Here is a 26,012-nt window from a genome sequence, read left to right as displayed (position 1 = left end):
GACAGTTATATTTTTTTAAGAGTAATGGTCTCTCCAAAGCACTGAGGGCTCCAAAGAGGAATTCTCAATCATGAGGCAAGAGCATTTAAAGAGAAGGGATTATATCCCCCAGCAAAAACACAGCTTTTGTGTCACCTTCACAAGCCCTCAGCACTTAGCCAGGAGTGAGCCACAGGCTGAGGGAGTGGGGCTGCTGCAGGTTCCAGATAACGTGCCGGCTGACCTCCTTGGGCTTGTCCGTGGAAGCGCCGGGTCTGCGGCAAAGGAGCAACAATGAGACAAGAGTCCACTCTTTGGAGACTGAGCCTCACCCCCAGTGGGCCCAGGGATGCCCAAGAGGTGCTGTGACAGCCCCTGGACAACACGAGCCGTCCACAGTGGAGGGTGGGGTCCTCTGCAAGCTCTGCCCTGCTTCTTCCCCCACATATCCATCCTGCAAAGGGTACTTCCCGAACACCTCTGCGTTAAAAGATTCTTTGCAACTTCTCCTCTTCCCATGCTAGTAACTACGAAAGAAGTTTTCACTTCCCTCCGCAAACAAGAAAGAAGCTTTAAGAGGAAGGAGGGAATGATTTCATTGCTGTCCTGAGTCTTCAGTGTGGAGATAGTAAGACTTCTGGTGCTGCGTGGGCTATGTGCTGGGGCTTGAACTCTCCCAGACCAGATCAAAGATGTTTGAATATCCTGTCAGACTTTGGTCCCAGGTTGAATTCAATTAGACTTCTGAGTGTGGAGACCAAGCAAGGGATGATCCATGTGGGCAACACTGAGGGAGTCAACCTCTCGGATGAGGGTCCCGGAGCTCTCCCCTCCCAGGGGTGCTGAGAACCATCCAGAAAATGCCACTCCAGGCCCACATGCTTGACGATGCTGTTGACAGCTGTACAATAGACATTAAAAATTATATTATACAAAAATCACCTTTGTTAAATGCCTGTCTTAAATGTATGTGCTAAATGTGTTTAGCACAGGAACCCAGATTCTTGCTCATACTTGCTAACAAAACCAAATGAATCCTGACACTGAATGGAGGCACTCCTCACGATCAGGGAGCCTGTCTCAACAGCTTGGGTGTCACCTCACCTCTGATCTGCGAGAACAGGGGCCATCAGGTTATCCAAATAATCTAAACATTTCCTAGTATTTGGACCAGAACGGAATTCAGTATTTTAGTATGTGGAATCTCAATTTAGGGATTTAAGCAAAAGTTCCAAATCTGCCCCCCTCCACCCCCCCGCACCCAACAACCACTCTGGTCAGAATTTGAGTGCTGTTGAGAAGATGAAGGGTTGAACAGACTCTACAATAAATATCAGTTGATTCAGAGCAGACTGTGTAGGAGCCCGGAGCTGGTGTACTGAATTAAGAACATGCAGATGACAATCTGGAGGAGGAGGCAAAAGACACAATGCAGGAAGCTCCCTCAGCATCCTACGTCCCACATTGGGAAAGTGATACCACTGGAGGCAGTGCGCTCATACAAAGGGAGTAAATTCACAAAGTCTCTTACTTACAGGTCCCAGAATAGAAAGGGGTGGGGTGGGGTTGGGGCTGTGGACTGAGCCAGTGGGAGGGCGGTCTTTCATCCCAGGTCAGGCGAGCAGGAGACAGAGAATAGGGCAGTGAGCACCCATTACGTAAGAGGTGGTTGGGCTAGGCTCCATCTGGAATGTTTAAAAGGAGCCTTAGGAAAAGCTAAGTAGGAATACTGGGGGAGGGAAACCTAAGCTCAGGTCTTTGTCTGAATGTCCTGAGCTGGGCTGTCACACAGCAAAATGCATAGCAGCAACTCCCGATAGCTGCTTTCTAGGCATACAGACTGCATCTCTGACTGAGGCAGTATGCCATCCTCACAGTTGTCTCAGGTAGCTGCCAGAGGAAACTGCCCATCTTGTTTGGTCCTCTGTAAGTGCCCAGCAGGACTGGGACCAGCTTTTTCCTGTGTCTAACCTCAGTCTTTCTTTGGGCCAGTGTAAGTTCATTTCTCCCAAGGGACTCTGCTTTTCAAATCTTGTCAGACTAACCCTGGGGGAAGGTGAGAGATACAGACAGTATCTTAGAATTTCTGTTTTTAAAACTACTCCACAGTGAAGGAGCAGTAACAGCTATTCCGAACATTTAATAGGTGTCTTAATATCTGTGGCCTCAGCTCAAGACCACACAGTCTCCTGCAGCATTTTCAAGCCTAGGACTGAGCCACCAGTCAATAAACCCTGAGTAACCTCAATTCAGGTTAATAAGATTAGGCGCTTGCTCTGCACACTCCCCCGCCTCTTCTCTCCTTCTCCAGGCACCTGTAATGCTAGGCCAGCAGGTTTGCAGCTTAGTCAGGGGCAGGCGTGGGGTGGTGCAGGACGGTCAGGGCCTCTGACCTGCTACCAGATCCAAAGGCAGTGCAGCCAGCCAGCAGCACTGTGTGTGAAGGGCTAGGAAGGTGCGGGAATAACATGGAAGTTCTGGGGGAGGATTCCCTGGTGGCTTCCCTGGTGGCTCAGAGGTTAAAGCGTCTGCCTGCAATGCGGGAGACCTGGGTTTGATCCCTGGGTCGGGAAGATCCCCGGAGAAGGAAATGGCAACCCACTCCAGCATTCTTGCCTGGAGAATCCCATGGACAGAGGAGCCTGGTGGGCTACAGTCCACAGGGTTGCAAAGAGTCAGACACGACTGAGCAAGTTCACTTCTGGGGGAGGATGCCCTCCTGGTCTTAAGAGGACGAGATTGGCTGGAAGAGAGGAAATATCAGACCTTGATTCTTGAGGGCGTTATATCTTGTCCTCTAAATCAGAGGATGCGTGTTAAGTGGCAAAGTGAAGAAGGTCATGTGGGCCTGGTATAAAGATTAAGATATGCAACAACTCTTGAGTTCTTCACCTGAGGGAAATGGAAACAGGTCCACACAAAAACCCGAACAGCAAAGTCTATAGTGGCTGTGTTCCTAATCACAAAAAATCGCCCAAGTCTTTTACCTGATGACCGTGTAAGCATCTGCACAATGGAGCTCGACTCAGCAACCAAAAGGAACACGGATGGCTCTCAAATGCATCAGTCTTCTTAGAGAGAAGCCAGACTCAAAACACTACGTGTGATATATTTATATAACATTCTGGAAGATGCAAGACAAAGGGACAGAAAAAATTACTGGTTGTTTGGGGTCATGATTGGGGAAGGTGTCCTAAAAGGGGCACAAGAGAACTTCTTAGGGTGATGCAATGGAACCAAACTGAGTGTGGTTTGTTAGAAAACATCTGTATGCATTTGTCAAAATGTATAAAATCATCCACTAGAAAGGGTGAATTTCACTATTTGGAGAATAAACTTCAATAAACCTGACTTTAAAAAAAAAACAGAAGTAGGGACAAAGAAAGAAGGGAGCATGTCAGAGGGACTTAATGAGTCCTGGAACTTTCGATGTTAGATCAGGGAAGGGAGTCAGCTAGGAGCAGCATTAATGACCAGGAGACAGAGGAAACACAATGGAAACTGTTTTATTTGATGCTTTCCTTCTAAGAGGATTTTCAAGAGCACTCGTAGGCAATGACTTCCTTGCAAATGCAGCACGCAGCTTCCTTTGTATATGTGTCTGGGGACCGTGTAAGGAGGAGGACCTGGCGATCACTAGGTAAGAATAGGCAAGCAAGCAGAGTTTAAATCCGGAAACAACTTCCAGCTGGAAGAGGCTCTGAGGGCCCTGTTTTCCCAGTGATTTGAGGTCCAAGAGAGTTCAGAAAGGTCACAAGCTGTCACAGTCAATCAATATGAGACTTAATCAGCTGAAATGATGAGCAAGCTTTCTTCAGAAGGTCAAAATAGTTTGGCTAACAGCCATAATTACTGACACTAATAATATAAGCATCTTAAACTTCAAGCTAATACAGATGTCCCACTTTATTTGTAGCAAGGTGACATGGGGGGCAATTCCACTGCATTTTACGTGTGAAACAAAATAAAGGAAATGTAGGCAGACCCAAAGTAATGTCAACACCTAAAGCATTTATTTGGATATCTTTAAACTTTTTACATATGATACATTCCCAATTTTACAAGTTGTCCACAGATAATAAAGTTATAGCCAATTTATTAAACAGATATGATTTTTCCCTGATATGGAAAGCATGTTTATATAAACATTTCTACAATAAACATAATACATGCGGAACAAATCATAAGACCAAGATGATTCCTTAGTTGGGGAAGACAATTAGCTTAATGATACACACACCAGAAGATAAAAGGGTGTGTGTTGCTACTTGATGTAAATTCATTTTCTCTCAGACTCCCTGACCTTCTCAGAAAACGGAATCCAGGGACACCCTCTGCTAACAGCAGGCTTATATGAAGTCAGTTTTAAAAATTGAAGTATTGTTATGATTTAGTGAAGAAGTTTATAATCCTACTACAGAGGGAGAAAACTGGTTTTATTCGGAGTTTAAGCTTGGTTAACAACTGGAGAAAAGCCAAAAGAAGCTGGACTTAAAAGCTAAAGGAGTGGGGATGTGACCAAGGCCAAAATAAACATTAAAATCATGATGCCATCCACAGACCACACCACCAGAAAGGGAGAAAGGCCAGAAGAGGGGGATGAGTGCTGGGTTCTAACGTGGATTTTCTTCCTGTTGGGCAAGAAGCGCCTCCTCTCAGATGGGTGAGTCAGTCCCAGGCACGAAGGGTCCAGTTCATCCTTTCAGAGGAAGGGGTTCTTCATACACCACCCTGGTGAAGTAGCGAGTGTGGCTTCTGCACCCCCACTGCCTTTAGCTGAGCGTCTGGATTTCCGGCCTTCCTCCTGGGTGTACTGTGGAGGGTGTGAAGCTGAGCAGGATGCAACTTTCAGACGCAGTTCAAAGAAAACTGAGCGAAATGGCTATCTGCATTGGCTAAAGAAGCCCAAAAACCTCTTATTACTCATTCATCCCTTAGTCCCTCCTCAGAGAGACTCCGAACTGATTCCTCCACCAAACCTGCCATCACTCTCTGCGTACCCAAGCTCTTAGCACACATGATCACGGCAGAGTGGTGTGTGGCATGGCGTGGTTATAAACTATTTTACTAAGTGGCTATCATTCTAGGAAGGCACCTCTTAGTAAGAACAATAAGGTTAAAAAATAATAAAAAGCCTGGGCACACAGGCTGTCCCAGGAATGTCCTAAGTGAACTAGCAGGTAAACAGCAATTCATCTATTCCAGAAAATGCTGGAAGGGTGGGGGTGAGGGAATTTCAAAACACTGAATTCTCATTTTTTTTGCAAGTGCTTGATTCTAGATGAATACATTCTTTCAACTTAGTCTTAGAAATAACAGAATATATTATCTGAAAAATTAGGATACTCTTTTGAGTTTTCAAAAAGCCCTTTAAAACGAGTATTTTTTCCTCAAAGCCAAAAGCCTTGCAAAAAGAAAAAAAAAAAAAAGAGGGGGGAATCCAACCTTGTACAGCCCGGAAAATCAGCTGGCACATAGAGACACCACCATCTCCCCTTTGGATTCCCACAGGCTCCTCCAGCAAGAGTGTCCCCCAACCCCCTCACAGCCAGTGGAGACAGGGAATGCCACTTTCCAAATACACTGCTTTGCTTAGAGGTAGGGTCCCATCAGCTGTGGGTACACTGACCCAGCCTCAAGGTTGAGCGTCACTGAGTGGGACCAGGAAGTGTGACCCCCAAAAGACCAGAGACTTTGCTTCCTGCTGCTGTTGAATCCGCTTCCGGCCTGGAGTTCCCTGTGTTCAGTAATGTGACATGGCTCAGATGACGGGGGAACAGTCAAACGCAGTCAGATGCCCGCAAATGGGCTGAGTCCAGCCCAGGAAGAGAAGCTCCTTCCTGGATTCGAAAATTCAAGAAGTTATGTTTGAAGGACACAGCAAATGATGCAAGAAAATCTGCTGGCAGAAAATGATTTTCATTAGTTCCTGGAGCCAGAAGCTATAAAAATAAAAATTGGGGGGGAAAAAAAGCTTAAATAACTTATTTCCAAATTCAGAAGAAGCTATTTCCTATTTTCTTTCTTGAAAAGCCAGCTGGTTTACAAAAATCCAAGTTCATGTATTTGGTAGTGACGTAGCTATAGGTGTTGCCAGTCAATGCCAACCAATGTCTGGTTTGCTTCCTGTGCGTGTCCAATTTCCTCTGTGATACTGTGCTGGTGCCAGAGCTTCTGAATCTTCTTGAATCGCTCTCTGCACAAATGTAAAGGATTTCCCCGTCTAGAAAGAAGACACATGTCACTCAGGAGGTATTTGGTGGTGTATTCATCTATTCTACTCCAACCTTTCCTGGTTTAGGCAAAGTTAACAAGTTTATTGGTTTTAGATCCTCTGCAAAATGTCTCTTTGGCAGGCGTCTGTGGCTATTAATATGTTAGCTCTGACCGTTTGGCTAGGAGCAGCTGAAGGGGAGTAAGTGCAGAAAAGAAGAGGAAAACAAATAAACTACACTGATTCAGGCTGGGGTGAGGAACAGGAGGGTGGGGTTGAGCAGGAGGTGAACGTTGAGAGGCTAAAACTATGCATTCATTGTCCATTTTGTTGGTAAAATGTAAAACAGGGAGTAAGGGGGAGGATGAAAACATTACACAGGTAAAAATGTTCTTCCAAGTATGTCTTTTAGATCCAATGTTTAAGCAAAGCAGCTAAACATGAATAACTCTGGTTTCCAACTTAACCAGAGAATAGGAGTTAGTGAGCCTGAGGCCTTGGCTCCTGACTCAGAGCAGCAGTCCTCTCTCCATCCAGGGCTCCTCCTCTTAAGAGCCCACATTTCTTTTTCTTTCCTTTTTTTTTCCTGTTTGGCTCATTTCTTTTTTCATTCATTCTTCCATTTATTCATCCAACAGTATTTATTTAGAACCTGTTATATGCTAGTTCACTGTCCCGGCCACATAAAACTAGCCCGGGAGACAGGCAGTAGGCAGGTAAACACAGGGACTCTGGGTCATAATGTGGGCTAAGAAAATGAAACTGGCCAATGTGACAAACCTCCTCAGAGGCCACGTTAGCCAGGGTGGTCAGGGAGGACTTCTCTGAGGAGGTGGCACCGGACTGAGGCCCGCAGGAGTCAGCCCTGTGCTTATGGTGGTATGGGAGGAAGGGGGATGGTAGGGGTGGCACAGAGTCATTAGAAATATACCAGGAACTCATCTGGAATATGCAAGGAATACCCAGAAGTCAGAAGAGACAGAAATAAAACTCTCAGTTACCAGTGGTCATGTAACAAATCACCCCAAAGTTAAGGGCTCTAAGGCATTTCTCAGAGCACCAGGTTGGACCACCAACTGGCGGCACAAGTGTGTCCCTGCAGTCAGTCAAGTGTCTGGGGAGCCCAACTACTTATCTTGCCTTGGTTTCCAGGCCTTCAACTTCTGCTCCCCAAGCCTGGGAAGCTACATCTAGGTTAAGATTTTTACCCCATTTTGGCAAAAATAAACGATCTGAAAATTCCTTAATAGTGCCCAAAGGAACTACTGTTCATATACTGCTCTTGATGCAATAGGTGCTGCTGCTGCTGCTGCGTCGCTTCAGTCGTGTCCGACTCTGTGCGACCCCATAGACAGCAGCCCACCAGGCTCCCCCGTCCCTGGGATTCTCCAGGCAAGAACACTGGAGTGGGTTGCCATTTCTTTCTCCAATGCATGAAAGTGAAAAGTGAAAGTGAAGTCGCTCGGTCGTGTCCGACTCTTCGCAACCCCATGGACGGCAGCCTACCAGGGTCCTCCATCCATGGGATTTTCCAGGCAAGAGTACTCAATAGGTGCTACCTGAGTAGAATACTGCCCCAGATACTGTTTATTGCTCTATATGTTCTAAGTCTTTGTCCCCCAGATTCTTATGTAGTAAGATAAGTGCTTCTCTCATCAGTTAAGATTTGCTCTTTTTTTGTCACCTGAAGAATACTGGGTCTCACACACAAAACTGCACAAGTCACACTGTGCTCCCCCCGCAGCGCTTAATGCCACAGGACCATTCAAACAGTTCTCTGGAGTGAGACATGGAAAAAAGTTGCACTCTGCCCCATTTTCTCCCCCTTATGTATCGTGATGGCCCTCATGACTTTCTGAGGGCTAGCAATGGGAATGGCGAACCGGACAGCAAGGGGAGCTTCCTTCAAAGAGTCCACAGACAACAGCCACTTGTGCTAGCGCCCCAGGCAGGTAGCAGGCAGGCCTCCAGACCACAGGGTTCATCAGGATCACCTCATGCTGAAGGTCCTGGAGGCCCAGAGCCAGCCAACGTAGTTCCCCAGGATGGGCCTTACCTGAGTCCCTGGTCAGTCTCCCCATAGTCATCAAGGTAAGGAGGAGAATAAAAACAGCCTTTGGTTTTGCCAGCTAAAAATAGTACTTGACATTCTCGTACTCTGTAGAGAGACCAATTTATATATTAGGAACCAAGATTTGGATTCAGTTACAAATGGACTGAAGTCCTAGAGAAATCAACAAAACCACCAGAAGTATGGGGTTAACAAACTATTATACATAACATAGATGAACAATCAGGATTTACTGTACAGCACAGGGAATTATACCCAGTAACTTCTAATAACCTATAATGAAATATAATCTGCAAAAAAACAAAACAAAAAACCCCTATATCACTGTGATGTACCCTGAAACTACTGCAGTATCCTAAGTCAATTATACATCAATAAATAAATGTACACAAACAAAACTGGTGCTGAGGCAAGCGGTATTTATAGTAGAGACGCTTGACAGTCTCAGGTGGACAGTGAAGGGACTTAGCCATAGATATATGTGTGTATCCATTCTCTCCCCAACTCCCCTCTCAACACATGCCTAAGTATTCAAAATAACTAAAAGGACTATATTGTTATCAATATAAGGATGAGGAGGGATATTTAGGATTAGATTTCAACAACTCATATAAAACTGGCATTGAAAAAGTTAAATATGAAAACATTAACTTCTAAAAGTAGTTACCGATGTATCAACCACTATTATGAGAAAATTATTCATTAAAAAAATGGTACACAGACATTATAAATTATGTTGACCTAAACAAAAAGCAACCCCAACTCGACCAAAAGCATTCTGAAATATGCTGAACAAAGTAAACCGCTACTTTCGTATTTCTCCTAAGGGTTTTAAAAGAAAGCTTCCTGATTCTGTTGAGAGGTTTGCTTAACTTTTTCTGGTGTTAGTAATTCAGCTCAATTCAACATTTACTGAGAACCTGTAGTATATTGGGGGTACTAAGATGTGCCTAAAATCTATGTCCCAGAGGAGCTCAAACTCACGTCACTTCTTTCCTTCAGGCCCTGTGACAGCTTCCATCTCACTCAGAGATGTCAAGGGGCCATCCCAAGCCCATGACTCTCCCCACTGTACTTGCTACTCCAGTGGCAGTAGCCTCCATGCTGTTTTCTCTTGGCCATCCTGTATAGCTTGTGGGATCTTAGTTCCTGGACCGGGGATTGAACCCATGCCCTCGGCAGTGAAAGCTTGGAGTCCTAACCACTGGACTGCCAGGGAATTCCTTCTTTTCTTAAATAAATTTTACGGAGGTATTATTTTTTAAATAAAATGTATCCATTTTTAGAACACAGTTTGAAGAATTTTGTCCTTTCTGTTTCTTGAACATGGCAGGCACACCCCCAGCAATTCTGCACTTGCTGCTCACTGCACCCTAGGATGTTCTCCCCTCTTCTTTAGGTTTTTATTCAAGACACCTTCCCAGGGACCTTCTGTGGTTTCCTATCTATAATAAAATCCACCTTAGCTGCCATTTCATATTCCCCTCCCTGCCTTATTTTTTCTCTTCTGCATGGATCACTTTCTAAATTCTTATCTTCTATCTCCCTCACGAGAAAATGAACTCCATGAAAACAGAGATTTTTGTCTGTTGTGTTGACCACTGCATTCTCAATGCCTCGTACAGTCACTAGTAAGCATCTGCCGTACACTGCTGAATACACACAACCACCTGCATCAGCCTGTGGTATGTGTGAATCCTGCCACTACAACAAAAGAAGTAAGTAATTCTGACTGTGTCTGGGTAGAAAATCAAAGACAGTTAGCAGTTTCACATTAGAACGAGGTGCAAAGAAAGAAGAACAGAACTGTCATGGGGATGGAAATGACAATGGAAGAATCAGCACAGAGTTAGCATGAGCCAAATATGAGGTGTGGAGACAAGGCTCCCCGTTTTCCTCAAATGAATAAAAACGGTGGCCTCTAATCCTCTTCAATGTAGCAGTTTCTCGTGTCCATTCCTCAACAGGCCATCTATTGCGGCAGATCTAAAACTAGAAAGCTCTTTCCAGGGCCTTACCTCAGGAAGATGCCCACCCCAGAACCACAGGAATAGGTGTGAGCAGTGCATGCCCCCACGTCCTCCCCTTCCAACTCCGTCTGGCAGCAGTAGCTCTGGGAGCACAGCAGGGTTCCGCATACAAGGCACATAGTTGGGGCTCTGCTCTTATCACCACCTGATTTGGGGCACCTTCAGGGAATAAAAAAAGTACAAGTGAAGACTAAAGAGCTGATGGTGGTAAAACTGTCCTGGGAAAAAATTGTGCAATATCAAGTAGAGCTGAAGATCCATACAGACTACAGCCCAGGCAAATTCACTCTGGAATAGATAACATCTCACTCATATACACCAACATCAGGTACTGGAAACAATCAATTGGAGAAAGGAGAAATAAAATTATCAATAGGAGGGAAAAATAGGTAAATGCTGCTACTCTCAGATAATGAAACGCTATACAACAGTGAAAAGTGATGAATTAAAAATTAAGTATGTCAAATGTGTAAGTAAATCTTACAATCAATGCTAGTGAAAAAAGCCACAGGAAGAGGTACAATGTTATTTTAAAGCTTAAAATAATGATATATGCAAAATAATATATACTGCTTAGGAATATAACTATCTGTAGTTAATGTGTTACTTAAAGTGCAAATGGTTTAGATAAACTGTAATGAATCAAACTTGTTCCTCAGCATCCTGTTTCTCCTATTTTATTCTGTAAGATGGTGGGATCATTCTTTTATGAGTTAAATAGTGTAAAGTCCTTCTGATGTTACAATTTCTCTACCCAAACTGAAGAGAACAGCAAAATCTTTCACATTCTGTGTAGAGAACAAGTATTTACAGTGGCAGGAAACGCTCAATAAGCTAATATCAAAACTTACGAGAAATTAGATGCTTGATTAATGAGGCTGCTGTAATCCTCTGGAAGGTCTATTAATTTGTTAGATTCTCTTGGATAACTAGAAACAAAACAAAACAAAAACCACACAAAAACTCAGTTAATAGGAGGACATATTGTTTAACGATAACAAAGTAACTCTTGACTTAGTCAAATAAAGGAAAACTAGCTGCTACTACAGCAGCAAGAAGCTATAGCAAGAAATTTAAAATGCACTCTTATAACACCAGGCCTTAGGATTCACATTTTACTTAAAGAACTCAGCATAAAAATTATCAGGACAACAGACAGTACTGTACACTTGTATCCTGCTTCCTCCCTACCTCCTGCCCGCAACCAAGAGGTTTGACAATCTTTAATCTACCTTATGGAGAAGGCAATGGCAACCCACTCCAGTACTCTTGCCTGGAAAATATCATGGGCAGAGGGGCTTGGTAGGCTGCAGTCCATGGGGTCGCTAAGAGTCGGACACAACTGAGCGACTTCACTTTCACTTTTCACTTTCATGCATTGGAGAAGGAAATGGCAACCCACTCCAGTGTTCTTGCCTGGAGAATCCCAAGGAAGGCGGAGCCTGGTGGGCTGCCGTCTATGGGGTTGCACAGAGTCGGACACGACTGAAGCGACTTAGCAGTGGCAGCAGCAGCAGCAACCTACCTTATAGCGTCTCTTTCACCTTCCAGGTATCTCTTAACTTCGATGTTATGACACCAACTTTAATGTAAATGGAGGAAAAAATAAAACATTTTTACTTTTGAAGGGCTAGAACTAAATGTACGAGGAAATAAACATCTCCACTACTATTCTCTGTCCAGGCAAATCTACTTATGCTATTCACTGGGCCTGGCAAAAATCTTGTCACAAAGGTAAACCCTTAACTAAGAAGGCCTAATGAATCACAAGGATTGAATTTTGCCAGGCTCACTATCTGAGAATTTGGTAAAATATGTGTTTCCAAATATATATATATATATTTATTGTAACATAAAGAAGAAAATTGTATCATCATTACCTTTCAATCAGTAATTTCATTATCTCCTTATTTTCTTGAAAAAGACAAAGAAGGTTGTTTGGCAGGGAAAGATAGTTACATAGATGTTCAAAATGGCTTGTTCCAGAAGCTGCAAATAGAGAAGGAAAGAGATACAGATATAACAATTAAGAGCAGATTCTATATTAGAGTAAGCAACAGCAGAGTTTAAAACAAACAAAAAAAAAGCACAAGACGGAAGAGTTCAATTTGGCCAGGTACATAACCTGGAAGTAAATAAGATGGCACAGGAAGGAATCCATAGAGTCAGGCGACTCCTTTACTAAACTGGCCACAATTTCTTGATGTTTCAGTATTACCATATGCAAAATGGGACACCTGTCCTGTGTGATACACTTTATGGGGTTATTTGTGAACATTAAATAACAAAAATAACATATGGGGAGCTCCAGAAAAGTATAGAGCAGTACAGAAATATAAGACAACTTTATCACTGAGAGATGGATTTAAACATTCACTTAATCATCACTGCAAATGATTAGGAAGTCTAAACCGTTCTCAATGGTGCCTGGACAACTAGATAGATGGAGACGCTATTCAACACACTGGTAGAGAGTGACAATACATGCAGGTACCCCATGCTCTGGGCCAGGCACTACGAGATACTCTAAGTCTACCTTTACACTACTTTCAAGAAATGAATTGAAGCAGAACACAGTGAACAACTGTGAAACAGCAAATTAACTCCTATATTAAAATGAGATATACGTGCAATTATGAGTATTTTGAACCTCAATGCCACATGTCTCGTGTAAAAACCAGTTGAATTTCAGTTTTCCCTTTTTAAAATCTGAAGAACCCATTTTATAAATAATATATACTTGAACATTTTAACATCCGACAGCAAAACTATATTTTTATACATGTAAAAAATCAGTACATTACTGAGATCCAAATAAAATCAGATACTTACATAAATATGCATTTAATTCTATAATTTTGTACATCACCACTCAACTAGCTATGATCTAAAGTTTAGTAAGTTTTAATTTTTGCAATGCATTTTAATTCTGAAATTGCTGGAGTGAAAGACAACACACATTTCCTGCATTTTGAAATAAATTAGAAATTATCAAAAAAAGAAAAAAGAAATTACCTTGAATTTCAGGTGGGGAAGGAACTCCATTTAAGTAATGGAAAAACAAAGCAGAACACCTCAGAAAAGGCATGATTCCAGCTTTGACATTCCTCCACAGATGCCAACCAGATGGCATTTCTTTCAAGGCACTAAAAAAGAGAAAAATGATAAGTGGGAAACTTAATTTAAAAATGATTCATTCTAGTTACAGCACAGTGTGAAAACAGACAACCGCTATTTGGAAGTGATAGCAGATTGGTGTCAAAGGTGTGGGTAGCCCTGACTATTACAGGATATCAAGTATAACTGGTGATATACCTTCCACACTGTTATTAAAATTTATAAAAGTAATATAGCTACATAAAGAGAAAATCTGGAAAATAAAAACACTATCCATTATCCTGTAACTTTTATATTAGCGAGTATTCTTCTGGCAAACTACTTTCATACTAATCAGTCTAACACAGTTATAAGCGTAACATGAAATTTAAAATTAACATAAAAAACCCCCACATTTTTCAGAATACCATAAACCATAATTTTTATCAGAGTTTTAATACTCTGGATAATACCTATCATAACCTACACTGAATTACTCCCCTGTAAGCAAACTCTTAGATTGCTTTAAACTCTAATATAAATAATATCAATGTCTACAGGTTTTTCTATATGTGGATTATTTTGTTAATATGGATTCTCAGAAATAGGATAATTTAGTTAAAGAACAAACAGTATGGTTCCTGAGATCTACTATTGGAAAGCCAAGTGAAACTGTTGTAATTAAATCACAACGGCCTCAATAACATATGAGTTCTGAGAACTTCTACCAGCCCTGGACATTATCTTAAAAATGTGTGGGAAGCACTGTATATTACCCTTCTTGCAGAGATTCCCAATCATGTTAGTATATTAAAGTTCGGGAGTCCTGCAGATCCCCCATCTTCTTTTTTAATATATCAACAGATAGCAATTTCCTTTATTTAACAAACAAATTCCATTTGCCCCCCTCTTTTTCTGACATGTACACATTGCGATAGTTCTCTATTTTTGGCTGTGCTGGGTCTTCCCTGCTGCACGTAGGCTCCCTCTGGTTGTCGTGAGTGGGGGCTACCCCCCAGTTGTGGTGCATGGGCTTCTCGCTGCGGTGACTTCTCTTGTTGTGGAGCCCAGGCTCTAGGTGCGCAGGCTTCAGTCGTTGTGGCGCAGGGGCTTAGCTGCTCTACAGCCTGTGGAATCCTCCCAGACCAGGGATCGAACCTGTGTGCCCTGCATTGGCAGGCAGATTCCTATCCACTGCGCCACCATGGAAGCCCCAAATGAGTTCCTTTTTCATGCTATCGCCTCCTAATATTTGGGGAACTACCTATCATATAAAGAGAATGTATGACCTCACCTTCCTGTATACTGCTGAATCATTTTACACAAAGCAAGAACTGCTAGTTCTTCTTCTTTGCCAGCAGCATTTTCTTGATCCATGCCACTCTTTTCTGAAAGACAAGGCAATACTAGTACCCTGCATTTGCCTACTAAGTGGATTGCTGACCACATCATTTAAGCACTCAAATATATTCACCCAGTCACATGTAATATGAAAATGCTCCCATGAAACACACAGAACTTTCATCCCTCAGGCTGGAGCACAGTTTACTGTCGTAACAAGGAACCTCTTAGGCAGAGGACGTGAATGTGCCCCAGGGTGCCGGGCAGCAAGTGGTGAGTAAAATCTGCTAAATATATAGTCTGTAGTACTCAAATATTACTAAACATGTGAAATAAAAAAATATAAGTAAAAACATTCACATCACTAAGGGATTTTTAACAGAAGGGAAATGGTTTCAAAAATTTTCACATGAGGATAAACAGATTTTTATTGTTTATTTCACTGTTTACTGTGACAAGTAGCCTTATTATAAATTTATGTATTATTCTCATCCAAGCACCTTTTCATTCAGTACTGTGTCTTTTTTAAGCTGAGAAAACTCAATTATTTTGTTTAAGAATCTGACAAAAAGGAGTTACCTGTACACGAGGTAAGTAAGATCTGAACGATGTGTGCCATGGTAACCAGATGGAAAATGTGAAGGTCCCCAGTGCCCAGGCTGATCCCTGAAAAGTCCTGACACTGCAGCGAAGGGAAGGCAAGGACCAAGCCCACCTGGACAGCAAACACAGGGTCAGACACAGCACCTTTCCTTTCACTGCGGAACACATTTGCACTTTCTTAATGCGATCCTTCTGTTAAGGATCTCAGTTCCTCCTCTTAAGAAATCTGTTGTTCTTAAAGGGTACATGTGTTAGAAATTCCACTAGGACTGACTAAAGACAATTATTTAGAACATTTTTATCTCATTTATCCAGTGATTCCCCTATTTACATTTATTGTTAATAATAACAGAAATAAAGCTTGAAATCTTTCTACGTAGTAAGCAGCAGAAAAAGCATGAATTTTTGACCCACAAAGATCCAAGTATGAATCCCAGATTCTATTATGAGCCTTTTATATAATTCTTCTGAGTCTTAGTTTCCCTGCTGGTAAACTGGAGATAATATATGTGTTTTTAATACCTTAGGATTAAAAACCTTAGTAGTAAGGATGTAAAGACTAAATGAAGATGAATGTGAAAGCAGGCAGGTGCCCACTAAATGCTAGCTCCATTGTGAGTCTCCTGCTGCCTGTATGATGGTGTCAGTGGTGGTAGTTCTCAAAGGAGAAATGGGAACAATAACAATGGCTAATATTTACTAGGGACACATTGCTCTAAGAGCTCTGCATTGATTATCCCACTGAGTTTTGACACAATCATATCAGGTAGGTATTAACTAACTTAAAGGCATAGAATCTGATGCCCAACAGTGATTAAGGGAGCAGCACTAGGGCTGCTGTGTGTGGCGGTATACTCAGTGTCCTGTGAAAGGGAGCCTGGTTGAGGTGGGGCTAAACTTCAGCCATGCACTGCTTGGCCAGTGCTGATCTAGCACCAGACTGCACTTGCTCAGAAGACAAGACTTGCCCTAAATCACACAAAGGGACTGTCTGTTACTAAGTAGTGGAACCAAAAGGCTGTATCTGCCCCAAACCACTATATGGGCTGGCAGTAGCCCTTACATTACCAGTGTTATTTTTACTTCTTTATTGTAAAAAGCATAGAGAGGTTACAGTACTGACCTCAGCCACAAGGCAAAAATGAAAGAGACTGGATTAGACACCCAGGTCAAGTCTCTCAACTAGATTTCTTAACCTTTTTTTTTTTAAGTATCTTCAGAAAAGAATTATACTCAGAAGTAGTTAAAGAACAATAGATGATAATTCCTCTTGTCTGCCTCTACATTACTCAAGTCTAAGATAAAGCTACAGAGTATGACAGAGAGAATTTCAAACACAAATGATAAAATACTCACCAATAAATGAAACATGTCGATATCTAATATGCATGGAAGGTCTCTGTGGTTGTCACCAGGCACCAATGCTGATATTTAAAGAAAAATACGAGATCATATTTTTATATCAATGTAAGTATTAAATTATTTTTAACATGCATATAACCTAACTTGAATTTATTTTTTGCAAGCTATAAATGAATTCATAGCTAGAACTTGCATATAAGACAAACAGTATTACCAAAATATTTTTTCATAGTGGAGGAAAGTTTCATTACTAAAAACAAAATTACAGAAGATGAGAAATTACCCTAACACATATGGTACATCTATTAATACTCACATGCAAAAAGTTTACAAAAGTGTCCTTGCACCACTGAAAGTGACACCACTGTCCAATGTGCTCCAGCAAATCTTGTTAGTGACCTGAGACAGTCATCCTGAAATAGAGACTGACACAGTTAACAAAGAAGCCAGCATATGAAGTCGTTCTCTTCTAGGAATGCTCGTTCAAAGCATAGCTAATTGAAGTAAAGTTGGAAGCACAATGAAATCTCTAGATGGTATGGTACTGAATCTTTTTTTTTTTTTTTTAGTTTAAATATTTGCTTGCAGTTTATTTTGGTTTTTCTAAATAGACATTCACATCTGTAAACAACAGGATGTTGGTTTCAGCCCCAACCCCCGATTCCTTACAAGTCTTTGTTCTCACACACTGGCTAGAACTGCCATTTGCTGCTGTTAGTCGCTAAGCCGTGTCCGGCCCTGTTGTACTCCATGAACCGTTGCACACTAGACTCCCCATGGGATTTCCCAAGCAAGGGTACTGGAGTGGGTTGCCATTTCCTTCTCCAGGTACTGAATCTTATGACACCTTTACCAACATGTCTCTAACGTGAAATGAATGGAATAGAAAATATCTAATTGTACGCTGAATTAAACAAAGTTATCTCCTATCACCATGCTGCTAGTTCTGTATGGAAAAGTTAACAAGGATACACGCATCAAGACAGACAGTAAACAACAGAGACTCTCAGGAATGTGAAGCAGTATTTCTTTGTATTTAGTCTAAAGAAATACACTAAAATATGGGAAATACTCCCAATACTGGGGAAACTTCATGGAAGATGGCTGTATAAAATCAGGGTGTCAGTAAACATCAAAAACTGTTATAGGGGCTATGTAGCAACAATATATAGTTTTAAAGAAAACTTTAAAGTGAAGAATATAGTAGGAACAAAACTACATGTAAATATCTATTATAATAAAAGTATAAATATGGTAATGAAAAAAGACAAATGGGTGACTGACTTAAGTTTTCTTCCTACTTCTCTATTTTCTAAATTTTCTATAATGTTGTTTGGTTCAGTAGATATTGAGGACCTACCATATGCTAGTTTTGGTTTTGAAGATCTTAAAATGAAAACTCAACCCTCCCAACTGCTTCTGTCAAGGAGCTCACAGCCTTGAGGGTGGGAAGGGAAAGAAAAGGGGGGTGGGGACAACTAAAGGAGGCAGGATCCCAGATGAGCGATATCCCATTCATGGCTCAGAAATTTCCCAGGGAAGACAAAGCTTGAAGAGCTTCTTAAAGAGGAGCTGTCTGCTTTGGCACTTGAGCAGAGGCAAAAGCCTGGAACTAGCATCTGGGGACCAGTAATGATTCTGCAGTCCTGGACAATGGATGTGGAGACTGGCAGGAAGTGAGTGATAATGGAGAAATAACATTTAAGATGTATGATTGGGGTTACTTTTTGGAGAACCCCTCTGATGGTACATTAGGAGAAAGTGAGATTCAGGGTAGAGAATCTTATTATCATCATTATATAATTATAATATTAATAATAATTAAATTAATATTAACATCATTATATTATATAATTATAAATATAACAAAATTATAATTACAATTATAATATAAAATATATAATTATACATATATTAATATCAGTATATTATACTAATCTTATCATTATGATTATAATAATCTTATTATTATGGTTATGATCATAATAATATTATTATGGTTATGATCATAATAATATAGGCATGAAAAGATACAGGGCTGAACCAGATAAACTGAATAGAAGAAATAGGACAAATTTCAGGAGAGGGAAATTCAAATTTGCAGGAGAGGAATTCAACAATCTCTGCTGATCAACTGGAGATGAACATCCAGACCAAATGGTGCATCCTAAAGCACCTCCAGGATTCTGGCCCGGTCACCTGGATGGACAGTGGTGGCATTAACTAGACACTGAATACAGGAAGCAAAATTAAGCTGGATTGTTCAATTTGAGGTGCCTTTAGGAGATCCAGGTGAGAAAAATAAAGCAGGCAATATGGTAACAGATCAGGCTTGGAGATACACAGGTGGGAATCATTTGGAAGTAACTCAAATCAGAGTCACAGGGCTGAGCAGGGAAGAATATCATGACTGAGTCATGGGCCAAACTCTGGAGGTTTAAAATAATATTTATAGGACAAAGGAGGGAAAGCAGATGGAGAAGAAGCTGCCAGCAAGATAGGGAGAAAACCAGGAATGTCACAGAAATCAATAGGTTGGGGGAAAGATAAACCACCTTATGAAGGTCCCTTATCATCTGATATAGGAGACAAAGGTCAATGAAGATAAAAAGTGGAAGTCAAAAAAATAGAAGTTTGTCCCTAATGGCTATATACTATATACTTCAAAAAATTAAATTTCTCTTAGAAATTTCTCATAGAAAAATAAACTTAGATAAAATATAAGCAAATCAAATATAATGTTATATAAAAAGGCTACTCTACATCAGTGGTTGCCAGCCTTTTTGGCACCAGGGGTAGTTTTGTGGACAATTTTTCCACAGACAGGGGTGGCAGGGTGAGGGTGGGGATGGATGGTTCCAGTGGTAATGCAAGTGACGGCAAGCAGCAGATGAAGCCTCACTCGCTTGCCTGTATTCACCTCCTGCTCTGCTGCCCAGTTCCTGACAGGACCGGTACAGTTCGCAGCCGGAGGTTGGGGACCCCTGCTCTACATGACCAAGTTGGGATTATTTCAGGGATGCAAGGCTGACTGGTATAACAATCAATATAAACAGATTACACACAATCATATTAGCAGAGAAATAGGCTGCCAAAGAGGTAGTATGAAGTATATAGAATCTAGAAAATGGAAGAACTGCCTTAAAAACCAGATAAAAGAAACTCTATTCTATACATTTGTGACAGCCTTATCAGCATATTTATCAACTCTTTATTTACTACAGCAAAAAAGTGTCACAGTCAACACTGCTAGTCACATCCTACCCATCACATATCATAGCTAAGACTACAGTAACTGCTATTCTACTGATTTACTATAAGAATACAATTCAGGGCAGTTTTAATACCAGGGCGTACTCCTAAATATTCCAACTTAATAAGTCAAAGTGACCCAGGTGTCTGTATTTTCAAAAACTCCAAAGATCGCTCTTATATCAGTGGTTCTCAATCCTGGCCTTGGGCAAAGCTTTTAAAAAATATTAATGCCTGGGGCTCATCTTCAGACACTCTGATTTAACTGACCTGAGGTAGGGCCTAGGCATTTTTAAAAGCTCCTCAGGTGATGTTACATGAATAAAATTACATGCATTTTTACAACTGTAAGTTTGAACAGTATGTAGTAAATGAAGCTGATACTAGCTACACAGTAAAAATGAGCAAGCTTTAGCTGTATATTCCTTCACTCTTCCAGGCATTAAATTACTCTGTTCTGACATTAATTTGTATTTATTTACACATTGCTTACAACAGGTAGTCAAATGTGGTAGAGGATATGTTCTGTTCAGTATTTCCAACTATAGAACTAAAAATTTAAGAACAAGCACTTTGTTTTTAGTTTTTTCCCTCATCTTTTTACATGTTTAACCAAAAGAGATGAAGTCTATTTAAATGAAAAATCATGAAAAATTAAATTACAAACATTACTGCTTCAATATTGTTATAGAAAATGGGTTTTACTACAAAAGGAATAAATCTATGCTTAAATAACCATTACAGGTTTTTTGGATTAAAAAGAGCAGAACAACCTAATTTCTACTTTCCCATTCCATGGATCGAGTAATAACTTACCAGTCTACAAGGCAAAGGACCAAACAATGGTTTATCTTCATCACTTAAAATTCTTTCTGTGGTTAAAAATAGTAAAGATGATAAATTTCATGCTTTGTATATTTCAAGTTTTAAAAAAAGTAAAAAAACATTCTTTCTGCCGAAAGCATAATATTGTCAGGTTTTGAAATCTTTAAGTCATTTCACAAGAATTAACTGTGCATGAGAAGTAAAAGTGAAAACACATTACTCTGACTGACTAGAAGCTATAACCACCACTAAAATGAGTGCTCTTGTGGCTGTGGTTAATTTATAAACTGTCAATCTAATATTTTGTCAGTATACTACACTTCCTGCTTCAAAGTTTTTATATTATTGCTTAAGACTGTTGCCCACTTTAAATATCTCATTTAAATACACATTTAAATCTGCACACAACTCATGTCAATGTATGCTTTAGATTTAAAGACACAATTCTAAATCTCTTACCTATGCTTTGGATGGTATATGCACAACTACTCCAACACATTATGGGCACACGGGGATCCTCTTCATTGGGATGAACTTTTAATCCCACCTTATAAGTAGCAGTTCCAAACGTTGCTAACATTTCTTTTATGCTTTCAGAATAAGGGTTCCTGAAGTGAACATGCATAGCATTAGGTCAAAACAATGTGCTCACATCAATCAAATGGCTCAGTTTCTTAACAGCTATCTTCTATGTTGGAATTGAACCCCTTAAACTATCTAAAGACAGTTGTGTGAAAAGGGGGAATTAAAGACATGCAGACAGTCCCTGCCTGAGAGTAGTTATGTTCAACTTGGGTTGGTGGTGATGAGGCACAGGCCGGAAAACAAGGTATTAGGCTGAAGGTCTACATATTAAACTACAGGACCCTTGATCTCTTCCTCCATCTCATGAACATCAGCAATGTATACCCACTGCCGTAGATTTTAGTTTCTCCAGTGACGAATCCTCATGGAAATGCCAGCTTTACACAATGACATTTTCGGAGTTTCAAGAAAAAAAGACTGATAGGGGCCTGATCTCCTCACTGCGAGGCTCATCTGTCAGGAAGCTCCAACCTGCCCACCAGGTATCCACTGAGCTTCCTAGTGACTCATTCTTGAACAGTCACCCAAGGGCCAATAAACGTTTAAGGAAAGAATCAAACATCAAAGAGAGAAACACCAAAACAGAGAAGCAGAAAAAGGAACTCAGGGAAGGGGAGACAGTGCAGAAAACAGCAAATTAATTAAGAAAAAAATCAGTCCAAGAGGGCCAACAATGAGCTAACAGTAGGACTAGCTCGAAGAACAGAAAATCCAAGAAGAGAAAATTATCTAAGGAAAAACCAGAAAAAATTCCCAGAACTGTAGGATATGAATCTTCAAAGAGCCTGTTGAAAACACACGTAACAAAATGAATGAAGAAAGATTCACACACCAAGGAATATCACAGAGAAATTCCAGAACACTGGGAATTAATGAGATGACCACAACAGTTTCCAGAAGTAATAAAATTACAAAGGAATAGGAATCAGGTGTTAATTTCTCAATAGGTGCTACAAGTTAGTAAAATAATGTGTTCAACGTTTAGATGTGAAGTTATTTCTAACCTATAATTCTATACCCAAACCATCCATCAAGCATAGGGATACAAGCAATGTATTTTCAGACATGGAAAATTTAACATCCAGGCACCTTTCCTCAGGAATCTGCTGAGGCATGCAACGTGAGAGAGTAAATGAAGAAAGAGAAGGATACAAGATCCAGCAAACACGAGGAGCATGGTCAGGGCGAGTGTTAGGGTAAGAGTTGTGCCCTGTCCTCATTGGTGCGAGAGGACAGAGGCTGTGGAAGGAGGGCTTCAGGGAAGAAGATCATCAGATGGATCCAAGCACTAATAGCTACTGCTAGGCAGACCTACAGCAGCATTTAGGACAAAAAGTATTATATACACAGAAAACCAAGTACATAAAAAAAAAGAAAAGGTTAATTATTAACCACAGGAAAACAAAATTGTAGAAGAAAGATTTATCACACAACTTATCAGTATTAACAATTATAATGTAAAATCTGACAAATGATTTAACCAAAAATTGTAGAATAACTACAGGAAGATTGGTGAGGTGTAAGTGAATAGGGAAGAGGTAAAAGCTGAATCCTACATTACTATAGTCTCTGTAAAGATACTTTAAAAAAAAAATGATGAATCAAAACACAGTTGATTAAGCATCTTAATTAGAAATAAGGAAGTAAATAGTAGAAAGAACAAAATGACAGGACTGGGGACGGGAAGGGGGAATGTGGGAGCACATGACTGATGTTTATTCTATTTAAACCTTTTAGTACTATTTTTGCCAGCTTCCCAGGTGGCACAGTGGTAAAGAATCTGTCTGTCAATGCAAGAGACACAGGTTTGATCCCTGAGTCAGGAAGATCCCCTGGAGCAGGAAATGGCAACCCACATCAGCAGCAGTATTCTTACCTGGGAAGTCCCATGGACAGAGGAGTCAGGTGGGCCACAGTCCATAGGGTTATAAAGAGATGGATGCGACTGAGCATGCATACATGCACTACTTTTGCTGAGATATTTCGTATGTGCCAGGCACAGCTGCCAGGTAACTTTAAGTGCATTATGTTACTTTGTAACACATATGAGGTAGGTGTTATTTTCTTCCCTTTACAGATGAGGAAACTGAATGAGGTTAAGTGATTTCACAAAGTTGCACAGCTAATAAACAGTGGTGCTGGAACTGAACAAATGCAGTCTAGTTTTAGAATCTGGGCTATACTTTGTAACTTACTGGTTATGGGGTAAAATGTGGCCAACTGTGGTGCTGGAGAAGACTCTTGAGAGTCCCTTGGACTGCAAGGAGATCCAACCAGTCCATCCTAAAGGAAATCAGTCCTGAATATTCATTGGAAGGACTGATGCTGAAGCTGAAACTCCAATCCTTTGGCCACCTGATGCAAAGAACTGACTCACTGGAAAAGACCCTGATGCTGGGAAAGATTGAAGGCAAATGGAGAAGGGGATGAGAGAGGATGAGATGGTTGGATGGCATCACCAACTCAACGGACATGAGTTTGAGCAAGCTCCGGGAGTTGGTGATAGACAGGGAAGCCTGGCGTGCCGCAGTCCATGGGGTTGCAAAGAGTTGGACACAACTGAGAGACTGAACTAAAATAAAGCTGAAAACACTCTGGTTTTGATCCAGAGTTACTAAGAGGTTGGTGGGACCGTAAATAGAAATACAGAAGTCAGCAGGAAGCATGGACTTTGGTGAGGAGGCTGAGCAGCTTGGATTTAGATGTATGGATGAGGTGCTATCAAGGAAAGCCAGATAAAGGGGTGCAGTAGAGAGTCAGCAACACCTAGGAGAAGTTTGTGAGAATTAAACATGCCATGTAGGTCTTAGGTGTTTATCAGTATTCCTGCATTAAGTCTCAGGATTTATTAAGATCAATGTCCTGTAGCATTTTGCTCCTCTACTTGACAAGTTTATATTCTTACTAATGGCTAATTTCATTTTTCATTTCAATCGGGCCAAATGTAAAAGGGATAATATACTCACTTAGGATGAAAATCAGGTCTAAATCCTTCAGGAAGGTGCAATTCATCCATATTTTCTAAATTCTTCGATGAGGCAGTAACTACAGAAACAAGCATTTTATGTTCAGTCCCCAATATTTCTATAAATTTCAGCCATAATTTCATTCTAAATTAAAACAGGAAAAATTCCCATAATGATAACTGGAGAAATATACATTCAAAGCATGAAAAGTACTATTGCTCTGGATGAGCTAGACACCTTCCTCAATCACTGTGCTTCTCCTGATAGTGCAACCACTGGAGGAGTATGCTGTTTTGTTTCCTTAAAACCAATGGTATAAATTCTGCTCAGCTCACTTTCCCTCAAGGTCGGAAGTGCAGTGCATACCTATCAAACTTGGGAAGGTTTTGGTAATGCCAACAATAAAGTGAGTCAGCCCATGGAGAATAAAGCCAGCTCTTCGATACTCAGTTACATCTCCCCCACCCCCAGAAGCTCTTCAATAAAATGGGGGAAATAAGTGAGAAGTATCTATCATAAACTACACATGAGTTTGTGTGTTCAAGGAATAAGGAGCAATGTAGCAGTTTCAAATTTAGTTCATTAAGATAAAGAAAATTTGAGTAAGTCAAATTTTAAAATGTGAGGTTTCACTTTTAAAATATTTTAAAACAATTTAATCTGGAACTGTATTTTCCAATGGTCTCAGATGTTAGGGAAAAATGAAAGCAGGTTATCAGAACTTACTAGGAGTACTTTCTTCTTTCCTAAGAACCTGTAATGCTTTTATTTGCTGAGATATTGTTCTAATCCACTGAGTCAGATTTGGTTGGTCTGAAAAATTTAACCTGCTAGAAAAGATTATAGACAGTATTTAGTATTCTGTTGTTGCTTAGTTTAAGATACAAAGACTCCTTAAATCATCACGGGTATATTTTAAACATACTTCAAACATTAAAATACTAAAACAACCAAAAAAACTTGGGGAAAATTTGTTACTTTTAAAAGTTAGAATAGGTATTTGTCAATGGAAATGAAAATGTATTATTTGTCAATATGATGCTACTAATTATTAGCATAAAATTGAGTTGTCAAAAATTTCACTTTTCCAGTATCAGAATTTGCCAGTATTTCTTAAATATCACAACCAACACATCATGGATACTATTTATTGAGTGCTTATTATGCTGCAAGCACCTAGTTATGTTGCAAGCATTTCACAGTATTAGATTTAATCCTCAAAATTTTCTTAATAAAATAGGTTATATTATTGTCCCCATTTTACAGATGAGGAAACTGAGGTTTTGAGCTATGTAACTTGACTAAGGCTGTATATGGGACAGATGTGGCATTCAAACCCAGCTACATCAGACACGATAGCTTGTGTTCTTAACAAATGTGCCGTAACTGACTCTCCTGGGAAAAAAAGCAAAACCTGAACCACAGAAGTGAGTTTTTTCTCTTTACACACAGAGAATTCTATTCTTAATCTTACAGTGACTAATTTCTTTATCAGTTCAAATACAGATATAAGTCAGCACCATGATATTTCTTTTCTAATTAAAAAAGCATGAGCTTACATCATATCTAATGGTATTTTAAGAGCATTTTGTGGTAGCATAGACTAAGACACCATAGTTTGACCTCTTAAAACTGAAGAGAAAAAAACTGACTCTGCTTTAATTTAAACCCAAATAGTAGCATAGAAA

At 40.4% G+C, this 26,012-nt stretch overlaps 2 protein-coding genes across 10 annotated transcripts in view; one reads left to right on the top strand and one right to left on the bottom strand.

Annotated features, from left to right (window-relative positions):
* PEX6 (peroxisomal biogenesis factor 6) overlaps nt 1-26,012 on the top strand; it is a 351,627-nt gene that overhangs the window by 222,059 nt on the left and 103,556 nt on the right. The window lies entirely within an intron of this gene.
* The window catches only part of UBR2 (ubiquitin protein ligase E3 component n-recognin 2), a 113,687-nt gene continuing 87,948 nt past the window's right edge, over nt 274-26,012 (bottom strand). For 4 of the 9 annotated variants that reach the window (XM_061398208.1, XM_061398207.1, XM_061398212.1 and 1 more), the window contains 15 exons: nt 25,051-25,154; nt 24,325-24,403; nt 21,233-21,381; nt 20,765-20,820; nt 17,013-17,109; nt 16,691-16,758; nt 15,311-15,446; nt 14,685-14,778; nt 13,310-13,440; nt 12,175-12,283; nt 11,820-11,876; nt 11,146-11,223; nt 10,283-10,453; nt 8,250-8,351; nt 3,971-6,202 (listed from right to left, as the gene is read on the bottom strand). In XM_061398208.1, coding sequence (XP_061254192.1) covers nt 6,061-6,202; nt 8,250-8,351; nt 10,283-10,453; nt 11,146-11,223; nt 11,820-11,876; nt 12,175-12,283; nt 13,310-13,440; nt 14,685-14,778; nt 15,311-15,446; nt 16,691-16,758; nt 17,013-17,109; nt 20,765-20,820; nt 21,233-21,381; nt 24,325-24,403; nt 25,051-25,154 — 1,573 coding nt within the window. In that variant the 3' untranslated portion in view covers nt 3,971-6,060. Of the gene's footprint in view, nt 881-2,408; nt 3,104-3,970; nt 6,203-8,249; nt 8,352-10,282; nt 10,454-11,145; nt 11,224-11,819; nt 11,877-12,174; nt 12,284-13,309; nt 13,441-14,684; nt 14,779-15,310; nt 15,447-16,690; nt 16,759-17,012; nt 17,110-20,764; nt 20,821-21,232; nt 21,382-24,324; nt 24,404-25,050; nt 25,155-26,012 lie in introns of those variants that run through there. The other 5 variants (XR_009732823.1, XM_061398211.1, XM_061398209.1 and 2 more) reach the window with 5 other exon arrangements.

This window comes from Bos javanicus, chromosome 23 (genome assembly GCF_032452875.1).
Source record: "Bos javanicus breed banteng chromosome 23, ARS-OSU_banteng_1.0, whole genome shotgun sequence".
NCBI classification, from domain to species: domain Eukaryota; kingdom Metazoa; phylum Chordata; class Mammalia; order Artiodactyla; family Bovidae; genus Bos; species Bos javanicus.
The sequence above is the reverse complement of the archived record's forward strand: the minus strand, read 5'-3'. Positions and strand labels throughout refer to the sequence as shown.